The 15,756-nt window shown below is 41.0% G+C and overlaps 1 protein-coding gene and 1 long non-coding RNA gene across 4 annotated transcripts in view; both read right to left on the bottom strand.

Annotated features, from left to right (window-relative positions):
- Positions 1 to 15,756, bottom strand: part of LOC133239915 (uncharacterized) — a 415,759-nt gene that overhangs the window by 25,001 nt on the left and 375,002 nt on the right. The window lies entirely within an intron of this gene.
- The window catches only part of ASAH1 (N-acylsphingosine amidohydrolase 1), a 31,432-nt gene that overhangs the window by 6,806 nt on the left and 8,870 nt on the right, over positions 1 to 15,756 (bottom strand). For 2 of the 3 annotated variants that reach the window (XM_061404307.1, XM_061404305.1), the window contains exons 2-9: positions 9,102 to 9,148; positions 6,142 to 6,232; positions 5,322 to 5,408; positions 4,416 to 4,494; positions 2,589 to 2,663; positions 1,702 to 1,747; positions 821 to 965; positions 96 to 150 (exon numbers count right to left, since the gene is read on the bottom strand). In XM_061404307.1, the coding sequence (XP_061260291.1) occupies positions 96 to 150; positions 821 to 965; positions 1,702 to 1,747; positions 2,589 to 2,663; positions 4,416 to 4,494; positions 5,322 to 5,408; positions 6,142 to 6,232; positions 9,102 to 9,148 (625 nt within the window). Of the gene's footprint in view, positions 1 to 95; positions 151 to 820; positions 966 to 1,701; positions 1,748 to 2,588; positions 2,664 to 4,415; positions 4,495 to 5,321; positions 5,409 to 6,141; positions 6,233 to 9,038; positions 9,061 to 9,101; positions 9,149 to 15,756 lie in introns of those variants that run through there. The other variant, XM_061404306.1, reaches the window with a different exon arrangement.

The raw sequence follows: 15,756 nt of genomic DNA, 5'->3' as shown, positions 1-15,756 counted from the left end.
ACCTAGAAGAGATTAAACTATTAAGCAGAAACCACAGCCTAGCCTTCTTAAAACAGCTATGAAATTCCCATTTCATTTAAGAGCTCTCTACTTACCCATAAAACCACCATCTATACTGAAGCGTTCATTGAGCGTAACACTAAACAGTCCCTGAAAAGAAAACAAAGCCGTGAGGTCAGAAACCTCCACCATCCTGTTTAAGCCCTCTCACTGTGCTCTTTTGTTTTTTTTTTTAATTTATTTTCTTTTTTTTCTTTTTTTTTTTATTTTAGACCCCATGGACTGTAGCCTACCAGGCTCCTCCGTCCATGGGATTTACCAGGCAAGAATACTGGAGTGGGTTGCCATTTCCTTCTCCAGAGACTGTGCTCTTTTGTATACTGTTATATCAGGGCCTAGACTGGGGACTTCAGGGTATGGGGGGAGAGAAAAAAAAATCAAGGCATGATACTACTTTTTAGAAGTTCAATGCATGTTTCACATCTAGTGTGTGAGATAAGTAGATAGATGTTATTGGCCACACTTTTCCAACAAGGAAATTGAAGTGCAAGGACTTAATGACTAACTTGCCTGAGGGCCAGAGCCATGGCCAGATTCCAAGGTTTACACTCAGCCCTAGTGACCCAACCATGGGCTTTATGTCCAAAAAAGGCTCAGAAATCTTCGCTTCCTCCTACTCTTCTCTACCTCATGAGCTAAACGTAACAAGAAGTACAATGGGACGACCTAGGGCTTCATATTCTTTTCAGGTTCTCACTTTCTTAGACTCCATCATTCACACAGAGCTACCTGTAAAATCTGGTAACAACAGATTCCTTACTGGTTTGAATCCTGTTAACATGCCCACGTAGCCAGCAAAGGTTGTTGCCTTGAAGAGAGTTTTATTGTTCCTCTGGAAGTCCAAATTCACTGTTAAAGGTTTTAGTTCCTCAGTTATGACCCAAGTATCATTATTTATATTCCACCTACAAAAGACAAATTTCAGTGACATTTAATAACAGTGACAATAAGGATGAGTATGAAGACTATGGTCAAGTATTATGCTGTGCTGTGTGCTGTGCTTAGTTGCGCAGTCGTATCTGACTCTTTGTGACCCCATGGACTGTAGCCCGCCAGGCTCCTCTGTCCAGGGGAATTCTCCAGGCAAGAATACTGGAGTGGGTTGCTATGCCTTCTTCCAGCAGATCTTCCCAATCCAGGGATCAAACCCAGGTCTCCCACACTGCAGGTTGATTCTTTACTATCTGAGCCACCTGGGAAGCCTGGTCAGATATTACAGCAGGTGCTTTATCGACCCAATCCCCATTGATCAATATTCATAAGGATTTTCCAATATAGGTAAGTTTTATCTTCCATTTTCTATGATAATACTGAGGATCAGAGAAGTTAAGTAACTCCCCTAACATGACACAGCCTATAAACAGCAAATCCCAGATAATATTTAGGTCTCCAATTACAAAGCACTGTCATATTTTTTTTTCAGGAAGGTAAAGAAGACACATGAAATAGAATGCTATTCTTGTACTCTCAACTGAATAGGAGCATGCTTAATCTGGTCTCAAAACTAAAAAATCTAGGGTCTTCCTTTCTGGTCATATTCTGGGAATGACTTGGTACTTAACTTTGTCATCAATGTAATACTACCTGCTCTTCTTAGGGACTGAGACATACCACATTGTTTTGTTTTGGTTTTTTACTTACCCAAGAAATACTCCAAAATCCAAGTTTCGCCCATGTAGTAGATGACCTAAATTGAAAGCAAGCAGAAGAGACGTGTAACAGCAATTATGACAGGACGATTGGTTCTAAACGAAAGCTGGACACTTAATTTTGGTTAAGTAATATTCCTGACTATTCAATTCAACAGTAAGAATTAAGTAGCACCTAACATCACAAGCCTTAACAAGATGAAAAGGCTGTCCCTGTCACACTGGCCAGATTCCCCCTCGGTACCTGAGAGCACAGGGCTCCAGGTAAGACTAGAAGATGGGGAAAGATCAGCGGCCATGGTTTCACCGTGACACTGTCCTCCTCAGACAAAGCTATCTCGGCCTCACCTAATGTGACTTACCAACACACTTCCCTTCAGGGATTGTCACCTACAGCTGTACCCAGAGTATAGGTCAAAAAATAACAGTGAATCAGGGTACATCACCCTGGGCCTTGTAATCTAAGGACTTGTCAGGAAAAATATGGAAAAGTGAAGTTGGTCTACACAGGATCCATTGGCCCGAAAATGATGGGAGAAACTCTGTTCTGCCCCTGTGAGTACTTAGATCAAATCACAAATAGGAGTATAAGTAGCCTATGAGGGAAAGTAAGAATGTTTTCAGTCCTGAAACAATTTGTGCAAGAGGTCTGCATCCTAAATTAAACTTTAATAGCTGTTACAGTGATTTTAAAATAAGAACAGTTTTCAATTCACTTTCCAAAAAAAAAAAAAATCAAGATCTATAAAACCCTATGCAACATGCACATATATGCATAGCAAGTCTGTATTTTAAAAGTTCTGATTTCATTTATTTCAAGATTTTTCTTCTATTTTGTGCTTTGCACCACCTACCCTCCCCCAGCACACATTCATTTACCTTCTTTGTCTTCTGTTATTATTGAAGTACAAATGGTAAAAAATTCATAGAAAATATTGAATAAAATAATCTCTCCTATGAGAAAAAAAAGGAAATTTTCTGGTCAATATGCAGAATCGTGACACTGTCAGGAAAATTCTTTTTTAAGAAAATGTGTAACTATCGTCATCATGTGAGTTTTTGCTTGGGCAAACGTTAAGTGTCTGCAGATAATCTGAGTGAGCCTGTATGGCTGGTGGGGCAGGGGTCTCTCCCTCTGTCAAAGGCACTGTGGGAATTCACTGAGGAAAGGATAGCCTTTTTAGTCAACAGTAATGTCAATTGGAAAGAACTTGAACTTTGATCCCTAACCCATACCATATGCATGTTAATTCGAGATACACCATGGGCCTATCTGTAAAAAGTAAACAAAAGTCATAGAGAAGAAAACACGTAAGAATTATGTTTTGGGGGTAGGCAAATATCACTTATGTTAGTCGCTTAGTCATGTCTGACTCTTTGTGACCCAATGGATTAGATCCCGCCAGACTCCTCTGTCTGTGGAATTCTCCAGGCAAGAATACTGGAATGGGTAGCTTATCCCTTCTCCAGGGGATCTTCCCAACCCAGGGATCAAACCCAGGTCTTGCGCATTGCAGGCAGATTCTTTACCAGCTGAGTCACAAGGGAAGCCCAAGAATACTGGAGTGGATAGCCCATCCCTTCTCCAGCAGATCTTCCCAACCCAGGAATTGAACCAACCGGGGTCTCCTGCATTGCAGGCAGATTCTTTACCTACTGAAACTATGGCTCAGCTGGTAAAGAATCTACCTGTAATGTAGGAGACCTGAGTTCGATCCCTGGGTTGGGAAGATCCCCTGGAAAAGGGAAAAGCTACCCACTCCAGTATTCCAGCCTAGAGAATTTCATGGACTGTATAGTCCATGGGGTCAAAAAGAGTCGGAAACACTGAGCGACTTTCACTTTCACTTTCTTTACCAACTGAGCTATCAGGAAAGCCCCAATTAAACCATAAGAGTGAATATAACACACTCAACAAAATGCCCAAATAAAAGAGAGTGACACTATCACATGGAGAATCAGCAAGTGGGAAAAAGGCTTGTATCAATACTATGCTAACTGTCAATGGTTAAAATCACTTTGAAAAACTGGTTGGCAGAGACTCCAAGACTAAATACTCAGCTAACCTATAACCCAGGTCATATCCCACAGAAATACGTGTACATGCCCATCAAAAAACATGAACAAGAATGTTCGTAACTCAAATGTGGAAATGACAAATATCCTAGTCGTACAATAGCCTACTGCCTATAATGGTATGTGCAAGAAACCAGACAACAGCTCATATTGTTTGGCTCTATTTGTACGACGTTTAAGGGGCAAAACTAACCTAAGGTGAAGTCCAAATAGTGGTTACCAAGAAGTTCAGAATCGTGCAGAATGGAGCAGGCTGGATTGCTGTAATTTGTTTCTGTATCTTGTTCTGAGTTGTGATTAAATGCACGTATGCATGGGGAGTGCCGGGTGGTGCAGTGGTAAAGAGTCTACCTGCCAATGCAGGAGATGTGGGTTTGATCTCTGGGTTAGGAAGCTCCCCTGGAGTAGGAAATGGCAACCCATTCCACTATTCTTACCTGGAAAATGCCAGGGACAGAGGAGCCTGGCAGGCTACAGTTGGACATGACTGAGACACACACACTCCTGGATTTTAAAAATTCTATTGATCTGTATTCCTAAGATCTATGTACTTCACTGTATGCATTAACATACCCCAATAAAAAATTGGGGGTACTTTAATAAACTTTGTAAAACTGCAGTGAACTTTACCTAAAGGGATTTCAGTTACAGCTGCAATCCCCTTCATTTCCTCCTCGAAAGGGCCAGGGAAGTTGCCAAGCAGACCAGGCTGAAAAACAAATACATTAACAATCATTCAACCTGAACTGTAGCTTTGAGATTTGGTTCTTTTACATATACTCTGTACTAGCCATTGTTGCCACAACAGGTGATCAAAGCTTATTTTTTTTGCCTAAGGGGTTAAAACCTCTGTGTTTTTAAAAATTGATTAATTAATTTTTGGCTTTGCTGGGTCTTCCTTGCTGCGCTCGGGCTTTTCTCTAGCTGTGGCAAGCAGGGCTACTCTCTAGGTGCCGTGCGAGGGTTTCTCCTTGCAGTGGCTTCTCTTGTTGTGCAGCATGGACTCTAGGTGCGAGGGCTAGAGTAGTAGTTGGAGTAGTAGATGGAGTAGCAGTTGGAGTAGCAGTTGGAGCGGTAGCTGGAGCAGCAGCTGGAGCAGCAGATGGAGCAGCAGACGGAACAGGAGGTGGAGTAGTAGTTGGAGTAGCAGATGGAGTAGCAGTTGGAGCAGCAGCTGGAGCAGCAGACGGAGCAGCAGATGGGGCAGGAGATGGAGTAGTAGTTGCAGTAGTTGTGGCCTGCAGGCTTAGCTGCCCCATGTTCATCCACAAACCATGTCTTTTATAAATACATTAAAAAGCAACTAACTGCTGAAATTTACCACGCTATTTTATGTCTTGTAATATTACCAAGGGCCAGAATTTTAAGTCCCTCTGAGGTTTTAACAGTAGTCTGAAATAAAAGCAAATTTGTCCAAGTTCCTTAGACAAGGCTGTCAAATTACGCCTTTAAATAAGTATAGAGCCTTTGCCGAAACGTGTGTATATTTGGCTGTGTGTGTCTTTAACATTTATTGTAGGAAATAATATTTCTTACCAACTTTTGATCCACTAAGTGTATAATTTTTCCACTTGGCACAAATGCATTTACTATATTCTTCATGGAATTCACTATAACTTTCAGCTGAAAAATAAATTTAAAAATTGATTAGAGACATAAGGAAGCGTTGACATTTAACATTAATCTTCATATAGAAAAGTATTTGAAGACCATTTTAGAAAAGGCTTGTAATTAATGTACATCCATGTTTACTAAATGATTAGCCCTGTTTTGTAAATCACAGTAATCATAATTGTCATCATGTCACACTGATCTGTATACCTAAGATCTGTGCACTTTACTGTATGTATACCATACCCCAATAAAAATTTTCTGAAAGCCTATAATCTGTATTTTAATCAAGAATCACACAATGAATTACAGAAGGTTTTATTTCAACTGTGTGCAATGAATATATATATTAATAAAAAAACTGAATGCTTTTCAAGTGTTAAAAAAGATTTATTTTGGTGTAACAAAAAAAAGATATAGATTTTTGACTTATCTATATGTAGCTAAATAAGAGAGTACTATTTAAAAACATATGTAAACAAGACATATCTTTAACATGATACACGATTAACTTTAGATGATAATATATGATGTGAGATAAAGAAACAAAGGCAGAGGCTAGTAAAAATCGAGAAGCTACAGAAAAATGACATCCTCTTTTCTCTACTATCATTTATTATAAATGGCAGAGAACCATGGAAAGCAGATTCTTAAAATACGTGGTACAAAGTATCATGATGTGTTCTTTTAAATACAATTATATTCAGTCAAGTCAGAAATAAAAGATTTAAGAATCACACCCTACCGCTGGTGCTTTGACCACCATCAATTCATGCCATCTTTTGTACGGTGGTAAATCGAGATTTATGGTGTACCATGGAACTGGACCCCTGTAACTGCAATGAGAGGTGTATCATCTTCAAATGTTTAAAAGCAGTTTCCTCATGATGGTTAGATAGTTACATCATTATAGGTATGTTAGAGACATATTCTTAATAACAACAGAGAAGTTGGTACTCAAACCAAAATTTGCAAAAAAGCTCATTTTCCACTCAGCACTTCTGTCCTGGGTCATTTATTCAATGCCATTTTAGAAACCCTAAAATGGAATTACAGCATTATAGAAAGGTTAACGCATAATGGTGATAGGTAAAATAATCAATTTTGGCTCAATAGCTGTATGTAACCTGAGTATCACTGCTAGAAAATATATACCTTTTTTTTCCATCCTAAATCTCTACGAAGATTTAGTCTAGGCTCTGGGGACTTCTCCATTTGGTTTCCCAGTCTCAGAATTCCCTCTTAGATAGTCTCAACACTGTTGTCAAATCATTGACTCTAGAGCTGGCTTCAGTAAGGTCACTTTTAAGCCCCCAGAATGGCAACATAATATATGAGCTTCCCACCACTGACTTCAAGAACCTTCACTACTGACTCAGCCATGCTACTCTTCCTACTATGCTGCTGCTGCTAAGTTCCTTCAGTCATGTCCGACTCTGTGCAGCCCCATAGACGGCAGCCCACCAGGCTCCACATGCCCGGGATTCTCCAGGCAAGAACACTGGAGTGGGTTGCCATTTCCTTCTCCAATGCACGAAAGTGAAAAGTGAAAGTCAGCCCACCAGGCTCCTCCGTCCATGGGATTTTCCAGGCATCCTACTATACGTCCTCTCTTCTCCGTTTTTTTTTTTTTTTTTTTTGCTATGCTGTAGGAACTAAAAAGCCTCTTGATGAAAGTGAAAGTGGAGAGTGAAAAAGTTGGCTTAAAGCTCAACATTCAGAAAACGAAGATCATGGCATCTGGTCCCATCACTTCATGGGAAATAAATGGGGAAACAGTGGAAACAGTGTCAGACTTTATTTTGGGGGGCTCCAAAATCACTGCAGATGGTGACTGCAGCCATGAAATTAAAAGACGCTTACTCCTTGGAAGCAAAGTTATGACCAACCTAGATAGCATATTCAAAAGCAGAGACATTACTTTGCCAACAAAGGTTCATCTAGTCAAGACTATTGTTTTTCCGGTGGTCATGTATGGATGTGAGAGTTGGACCGTGAAGAAGGCTGAGCGCCGAAGAATTGATGCTTTTCAACTGTGGTGTTGGAGAAGACTCTTGAGAGTCCCTTGGACTGCAAGGAGATCCAACCAGTCCATTCTGAAGGAGATCAGCCCTGGGATTTCTTTGGAAGGAATGATGCTAAAGCTGAAACTCCAGTACTTTGGCCACCTCATGCGAAGAGTTGACTCACTGGAAAAGACTGTGATGCTGGGAGGGATTAGGGGCAGGAGGAGAAGGGGATGACAGAGGATGAGACGGCTGGATGGCATCACTGACTCGATGGACGTTGAGTCTGAGTGAACTCCGGGAGTTGGTGATGGACAGGGAGGCCTGGCGTGCTGCGATTCATGGGGTCGCAAAGAGTCGGACACGACTGAGCGACTAAACTGAACTGAACTGATGGCATATGGGATCTTAATTCCCCAACAAGGGATCAAACCCAGACCCCTTGCATGAAAGCACAGAGTCTTACCACTGGACCACGAGGGAAGCCCCCACATTCTCTCTCCTCATTCTTCTTATTAAGTCCAAGCCAAGTCACTGTTCGATCATATTCATTCCCCGAAGTCCTACTCTTCAATTTACACATAGCCATTTCTACTGTGAGGATAGTAGCAACATCCACTACTGATCAGTGGAGCCAGGGCTAAAATCCTGATGGATGAACTCTGCTACTATTCTCTGTTGCCACGGAAACATTATCTTCTGGCACCTGTTACTGAACTGAAAGAGCCTCTTAAGGATGTGCCATTCAGTGACTGATAAGCTTAAATCTGCCTAAAAATAGCCAGCATTTGCTCCTTTACTGCCCTGCTCCAGAGAAGCAAATGGTGCACTCTGGTGGGTGCTACAATGTTACCAGGCTCTTAAATATACAGACATAAATCCAGACTGATTTCTATAGTGGGTGTGGGTTAAGAGGGGATGTGTTAGTTCCTACAAGTCACAGTATTGAAGTCCTATTTATACTTCTGTAGTCATGAAGAAGAATAATTCTTGGTTAAAGCTGTATGCATTCTGTCTTCCTTTCTCTGCAGCAGGCTACTTTCAGGGCAAGGGAAGAGCAGGGAGAAACGGTGACCGTTCCTGACACCTCTTCCTTCTTTTTCACATTCTGTACCCCCTGGGGTGGTGAGCCATTCTTAGATCTTTCCCTATTTAGCCATGTAGGATTTGAAAAGGCCAAAACCCTCAACTAAAAACATTAATATTCAACACACTAAACATGATATTGGCCCTTCCTGTTTTCCAATCCTGTTTTGGCCTCAATAGTTTTGATTATCATGGGCAGGGTTTTATTTTTTTGAATGTTTCACGTGAGATCCTACACTCTCTTGTTTCAGCATGACAGGGTGGTTTATACTCAGGCATCACAGAAAATCACCGGTGACCTCTGCATTTGTTAGCATGAGAAAAATACTTAGGGGGAGATAGAAGAATTTAGTGGAGAATGCTAATCCTTTTTTTCTTCCCCTGATTTTGATGGGCTCGAAATGGGACATTTCATCATGGGGTATTTTCACATTTGTTCAAAGTCTTAGCCAAATGCATACCACACAAACCTGAGGGAAACAAAATCATCTCAGGATAGAAGACATGACTTAAGGTTTTATTCAGTGTCGTTACTTCTATGAGATCATACTTAACATGGAGAGAAATCTCCAGGAAGGTCAGTGTGAATCCTGCTCGTCTGATGTTTACTCACGTGGGCCCTGAAGGAGGATAGGTTGATTTTCTGCAGTCTTCAGTCCACTAAAAAAGCAAAGACAAAAGTTTCAGAAAAACAGAGTAGGCAATCTGCAAAGACAGCTGGTGAAGACAAAATCAAGTATGATTTGTCATTTTAGACCATTTCAATGCCTCTTAAAAGTCTTTTTCTCCCATGAAAACTTCAAAATCTCAAACTTAAGTGAGTTTTCGGTCTCTTCAATTTACTAATTTGGCTTTTCAACTGCAAATACATTGAGTTAAGAGGAAATACAAGAATATAGATTGAGACTTCCTTGGTGGTACAGTATTTAAGACTCTGTGCTTCCAATGCCGGGGATGCGGGTTCAGTCCTTTGTAGGGGAACTAAGATCCCACATAAATGGATGTAGAGCTGAGTCACTCCGCTACATCTGAAACTAACACAGCATTGTAAATCAACCATATTTCAATGTTTAAAAAATTAAAAAAAAAATGTAGATGGAGGGAGTTCCTTGGAGGCCCAGTGGTTAGGATTTTGGGCTTTCAGTGCTATGGCCCAGGTTCAATCCCTGGTGGGGAAACGGAGATCCCAAACGCCCCATGGTGCAGCCAAAGGAAGAAGAAACTGTAGAAAAAGGTTTATGACAACTAGGTTGATTTATCACTTGCCAGGATCTGATATACTTATGAGCTAACTCTACTGCAAGAAATCTGCATCCTAAACCAGACTTTCAGGGCACAAGGCCGGGCCCCTTCATACTCTGGCCCTTCATCACCCCAGCCTCCGTGTACAGCCACATGCAACAACATGCTGTGCTCTCTCACTGTTCATGCCTGTGCAAGCACCCGATCTGCCTTCTGCTTACAAGGCCCACCCTCCACCTTGTAAACTTTTGGCTCCAACTTCTAAGATCCAGCTCAGATGTCTTTTTGGTGATGTCTTCATCTACTTGCCCCGGGAGAATAGCCACCCTCTCCTCTTTACTCCCACAGCACACGTACACATCTCCCTTGCTACCCTTCTGATGTGCCCTGTACTCCTCTGTGCGTCTCTTCACGACCAGACTGTTCTTGAGGAGTGTGCAGAGCCCCTGCGCGGAGGCTACCGCTGAGGTAATGAAGGAACATGACTGTTTTTAGGGAACACGGTTTAGTCTTGGCAGCAAAACCGAAATGGTTCTCAGTACAAAATGATTTAAAAAAAATCCACACTGATTTATCATTCTTTTATTACTAGTCTCAAAATGCCAGGATGCGTTCATCTTCTTTTTGCTGGAGACCCAATATTGCAAGAGAAAAAAAAATTGTTTTAAAGAAGCATAAATTCACAGTAAAAGGAAGGTGACGTGGGACAGGAAACTACTAGCACTGTAGTTTGACCTCAGAAAATATATCCACAGCAAATTTGTCTGGGAATGCAGATCTCACACCCTGTTTTAACTTTTGATTGCCCGGGAAGTGTATATGTATAAGGTAGTCTGACGTTACCCGATATTCAAACATTAATTGTCAAAATACCACAATATGTTTCTCACCTAAGTACCGTTTTGTTTATCACTTTTGGTTGAACTCATTAAAAACCAGTATTAAGTGTAAACTTAAATTTTCAAAGGCTATCATTAGAACTTAAGCTCCATTTCACATGACTGGAATATAAAATATTAGATATTAAATAGTATCGATTTGACAGTTCAGAATCAAATTAGCACAAGCTAATTTTCAAAGCCAATCAGTGTTCAGTAAGACTGACTGAGGGTGGTGGTTCTTATTCAGAAAAATTTCAGTCTCAGTCCTGAGTTCAGAAGTTGTAGTAAAACTGCACTGCTGCCAGCAGAGGCAGGGACAGTCAGGATACACAGCGTCTATTTCTTATAAAATTCACACAAGTGAAAAATCTGTGAGAGCAAAAGAAGTTCACAGTTGAATAACAACAACATGATAGATTTAAGTATGTTCCACAAAGTACCTGCCAATCAACAATAAAATTACTAACCACAAGCTTTAAACATCTGGCATTTTCAGAAATTTTGTACATTTGTCCAACTAAGCTTTTTTTCTGCTCCACCACTATTAATTGTTACATATCACAGCAGATTCCACTTCAGGTTTTAGGGAACTACTAAATTCTCAAGTTCTCTGAATACACCCTTGGCCTGCTGTTGCTTTACGCAGACTATTCACAAAGACTAAATCTTTAGTCTCAAACTTGGCATTGGATGCTCTAATAAATACTGAGAAGCGATCAGTGTCAAGAGTCAAGAAGATAACTGGGAATCATTTGCCTTGTTGTCTAGTTGATCTTGACGCTGCTCTTGAAGCCCCAGGCAGCAGCAGTCTTTGGCTGAAGGCTAAAAGAGTGTGAAACAAATTTTCCAGGACACATTTCTTATACTTCTGCCATCAAATGTGATTTCATCAACTCACCTTTAGTAAACAGCTTTCCCTGCTTTGCTTATAAATAAGCTACCTGCAGATTTACTTTGGTTGTAGCCTCATTTTACTTTTTAAAATATGTCAATAAATTCTGCGGTGATGAGATACTCTACCTGTTGTTTTCTGATCACTTTTTTCCCTAGGAATTGGGAACACTGTGATGTCTGCATGGTCCTGCGATGTCAACATACGCTGTATTCTTTGGATACAACTCTAGAGTCTCTGTGTAATAAACACAAGGTTCTGCCAGCTAATTATCAAGAAAATCCCTACTCTGCTTGGCCTCAAGAGCACATCTGAAGTCCATTTTCCTTGTTATGATGTGATAGGCTTAGCCTCGTAATTTTCTTAAAGATTAAAATAACGTGATGTGTCAATTCATGTGACACTTAAATGCAGCCGAGTTGTAAGCTGTGTAAGCTCCATTCAAAACACAGGGAACAGCACTGAAAGCCTGGAGCCCACCACACTCAGGCTCTTCAGGAACAAGCCAACTGCTCCTGTGCTGAAGCGGCCACAGCCAAAATGCAAACAAGAGCACCTATGGGCCAATATAGCTTGGTGTATGGACCCTGATGTACGAACTTCATGTAATTTTGACACGTCATGAAATATTAATCTTCTTTTGATTCCCTCCCAACTTTTTTTCCATTTGTACCCTCTTAAATTTTATTTTGTTTTTAACTTGTTTTATATTGGAGTATAGCCGATGAACAACATTGTGATAGTTTCAGGTGGACCACAAAGGGACTCATCCATACACATACATGTATCCATTCTCCCCTAGAGCTTCCATGGTGGCTCAGATGGTGAAAAAACCTGCTGGCAATGTAGGAGACCTGGGTTCAATCCCTGGGTCAGGAAGATCCCCTGGAGAAGGGAATGGTTACCCACCCCAGTATTCTTGCCTGGAGAATCCCACCGACAGAGGAGCCTGGCGGACTACAGTCCATGGGATTGCAAAGAGTCAGACACAACTGAGCGACTAACACTTTCACTTTCACCCTCCCCCCAGCTTCTGAAGGACATAAAAACTATCCCCAGTTCGCAGACCTTACAAAAACAGGTGCCAGACCAGCACTCAGGGTACTGACACCTAAACAAGCTGCTCTTGCTAGATGATTTCTTCAGTTTCTGTCAAGGCAAACCCTCCGAGGTGGCATGAAAATCAAAGTGTTAGTCGCTCAGTTATGTCTCACTCTTTGCAATCCCATGGACTGTAGCTCTACAGGCTCCTCTGTCCATGGAATTCTCCAGGCAAGAATACTGGAGTGGGCTGCCAGCCTTTCTCCAGGGGATCTTCCAGACCCAAGGATCAAACCTGGGTCTCCCCCATTGCAGGCTGATGCTTCACAGTCTGAGCCACCAGGGAAGGTGGCACGTATGTATGAAAGAGAGACAGAAGAGGGAGAGACACTGTATGGGTTTAGTGTTTTGCTCAGCTGCAGTGCCATATGCAAGTCTGGATGCAGAGGCTGGGGTGGGGGTTGTCCTCTGTCTACTGGCCCCTCAACTGAACTCTCCTTTCGTCTTCATTATTCTTATTCTCTAGAATAAATGCTACTCTGAGCCAGGAATCTCTCTGGGATCGCCTTTCCTCAAAACACCTTTGTTCACTTTTTTCATCAGTCAAAACTCCTGCAAGGGTTTTCCTTGGTATATATATAGAATGGAATACTTACTCAGCCATGAGAATAAACTAGTGGTTACCAGTGGGGAGGGAAGGCGGGAGGGCAATATAGGGGTAGGAGATTAAGAGTTACAAACTATTAGGCATAAAATAAGCCACGATGATGTACTATACAATATGAGGCAAATAATATTTTATAATAACTATAAATGGAGTATAACCTTTAAAAATTGTAGGTCACGATATTATACACCTATAACTTAAATAATATTGTACATCAACTATACTTCAATAAAATCATAACTGCAGAAATAAAAAGGATAGGAAAATAAAGGTGATAAACTTTTTCCCAGAATAGAGAGAAAAAAAAGGAGGGGAAAAAAAGAGAGAGAGATTTAGAGCATCAATGCATGGATTTCCAGAAAGAGAGCAGAGATAATAAAGAGGGGAAAGTAATGAAAGAGATAATGTAAGAACAATGTCTACAGCTGAAAGGAGATGAGGCCCCAAAATGAAAAGGCCTACTGATTATTTGAAATAATGACTGAATACAAGCGCCTTCAGTGAGACACATCACTGAGATATTTCAAAAGGTAAAGGATATTGGGATTTCCCTGGTGGTTCAATGGTTAAGAATCCACCTTCCAATGCTGGGGACATGGGTTCCATCCCTCGTTGGGGAACTAAGACCCCACAGGCCACGACTACTGAGCCTGCAAGCTACAACTAGAGAGTCTGTGCACAGCACAGAAGTGTTTGCTTCTGAGATGCAAAGTCTAATTCGAAAAGATACACGTGCCTTAAGGTTGACAGCAGCACACAACAGGCAAGACGTGGAAGCAACCTAAGTGTCCATTAAGAGGAGAATGGATAAAGATAAGACATGGAATATTACTCAGCTATAAAAAGGAATGAACTTACTTCCATCTGCAGCAACACTGATGGACCCAGAAATAATCATACTAAATGCAGTCAGTCAGAAAGACAAAGACAAACATCATGGTATCACTTATATGTAGAATAGAAAAAATTATACAAATGAATCTACTTACAAAACAGCAACAGACTCAAAGACATAGAAAACAAATTACGGTTACAAAAGGGAAAAGGGAGGGGTGTAGGGAAGGATAAGTTAGGAGTATAGGATTAACAGACACAAGCTACTATATATAAAATAGATAAGCAACAAGGATTTATTATATAATATAGAGAATTATATTCAATATCTTATAATAACCTATAATGGAAAATAATCTGAAAAAAATACATGTGGTCAGGAAGCAACAGTTAGAACTGGACATGGAACAACAGACTGGTTCCAAATAGGAAAAGGAGTTCATCAAGGCTGTATACTGTCACCCTGCTTATTTAACTTATCTGCAGAGTACATCATGAGAAACTCTGGACTGGAAGAAACACAAGCTGGAATCAAGATTGCCGGGAGAAATATCAATAACCTCAGATATGCAGATGACACTACCCTTATGGCAGAAAGTGAAGAGGAACTCAAAAGCCTCTTGATGAAAGTGAAAGTGGAGAGTGAAAAAGTTGGCTTAAAGCTCAACATTCAGAAAATGAAGATCATGGCATCCGGTCCCATCATTTCATGGGGAGTAGATGGGGAAACAGTGGAAACAGTGTCAGACTTTATTTTTGGGGGCTCCAGATGGTGACCACAGATGGTGACCACAGCCATGAAATTAAAAGACGCTTACTCTTTGGAAGCAAAGTTATGACCAACCTAGATAGCATATTCAAAAGCAGAGACATTACTTTGCCAACAAAGGTTCATCTAGTCAAGGCTATGGTTTTTCCTGTGGTCATGTATGGATGTGAGAGTTGGACTGTGAAGAAGGCTGAGCGCCGAAGAATTGATGCTTTTCAACTGTGGTGTTGGAGAAGACTCTTGAGAGTCCCTTGGACTGCAAGGAGATCCAACCAGTCCATTCTGAAGGAGATCAGCCCTGGGATTCTTTGGAAGGAATGATGCTAAAGCTGAAACTCCAGTACTTTGGCCACCTCATGCGAAGAGTTGACTCATTGGAAAAGACTCTGATGCTGGGAGGGATTGGGGGCAAGAGAAGAAGGGGATGACAGAGGATGAGACGGCTGGATGGCATCACTGACTCAATGGACGTTGAGTCTGAGTGAACTCTGGGAGTTGGTGATGGACAGGGAGGCCTGGCGTGCTGCGATTCATGGGGTCGCAAAGAGTCGGACACGACTGAGCAACTGATCTGATCTGATAACTCAATCACTTTGCTGTACACCTAAAAACATAATACTGTAAATCAATTACACTTCAAAAAAAACAGAAAACACAACACAACAAAAAGAGTTTGCTTCCAGAGAAGAGGGATGGGGCAGAAGGAAAGAGCTAGAGATGGCGGCTTTTCATCATAAAGCTCTCTGTATTATTCGATTTCCTTTAACTATGTATACTCTGATAAACATTTTAAAATATCAAATCAAAAACCTGCAAGATTTCATCTATATCATGTGGAGGACTTTCAGAGACTGATTCCCTGACATGATTTTAAGTATTTTTAACTGTCATTATCTAAAATTATTTAAAAACAGTGGTGACTGCAGTGGAGGGCAGGGTACT

The sequence above is a fragment of the Bos javanicus genome, chromosome 27 (assembly GCF_032452875.1).
Source record: "Bos javanicus breed banteng chromosome 27, ARS-OSU_banteng_1.0, whole genome shotgun sequence".
NCBI lineage: Eukaryota > Metazoa > Chordata > Mammalia > Artiodactyla > Bovidae > Bos > Bos javanicus.
Note: the sequence above shows the minus strand (reverse complement) of the source record. Positions and strands in the feature narration are given on the sequence as shown.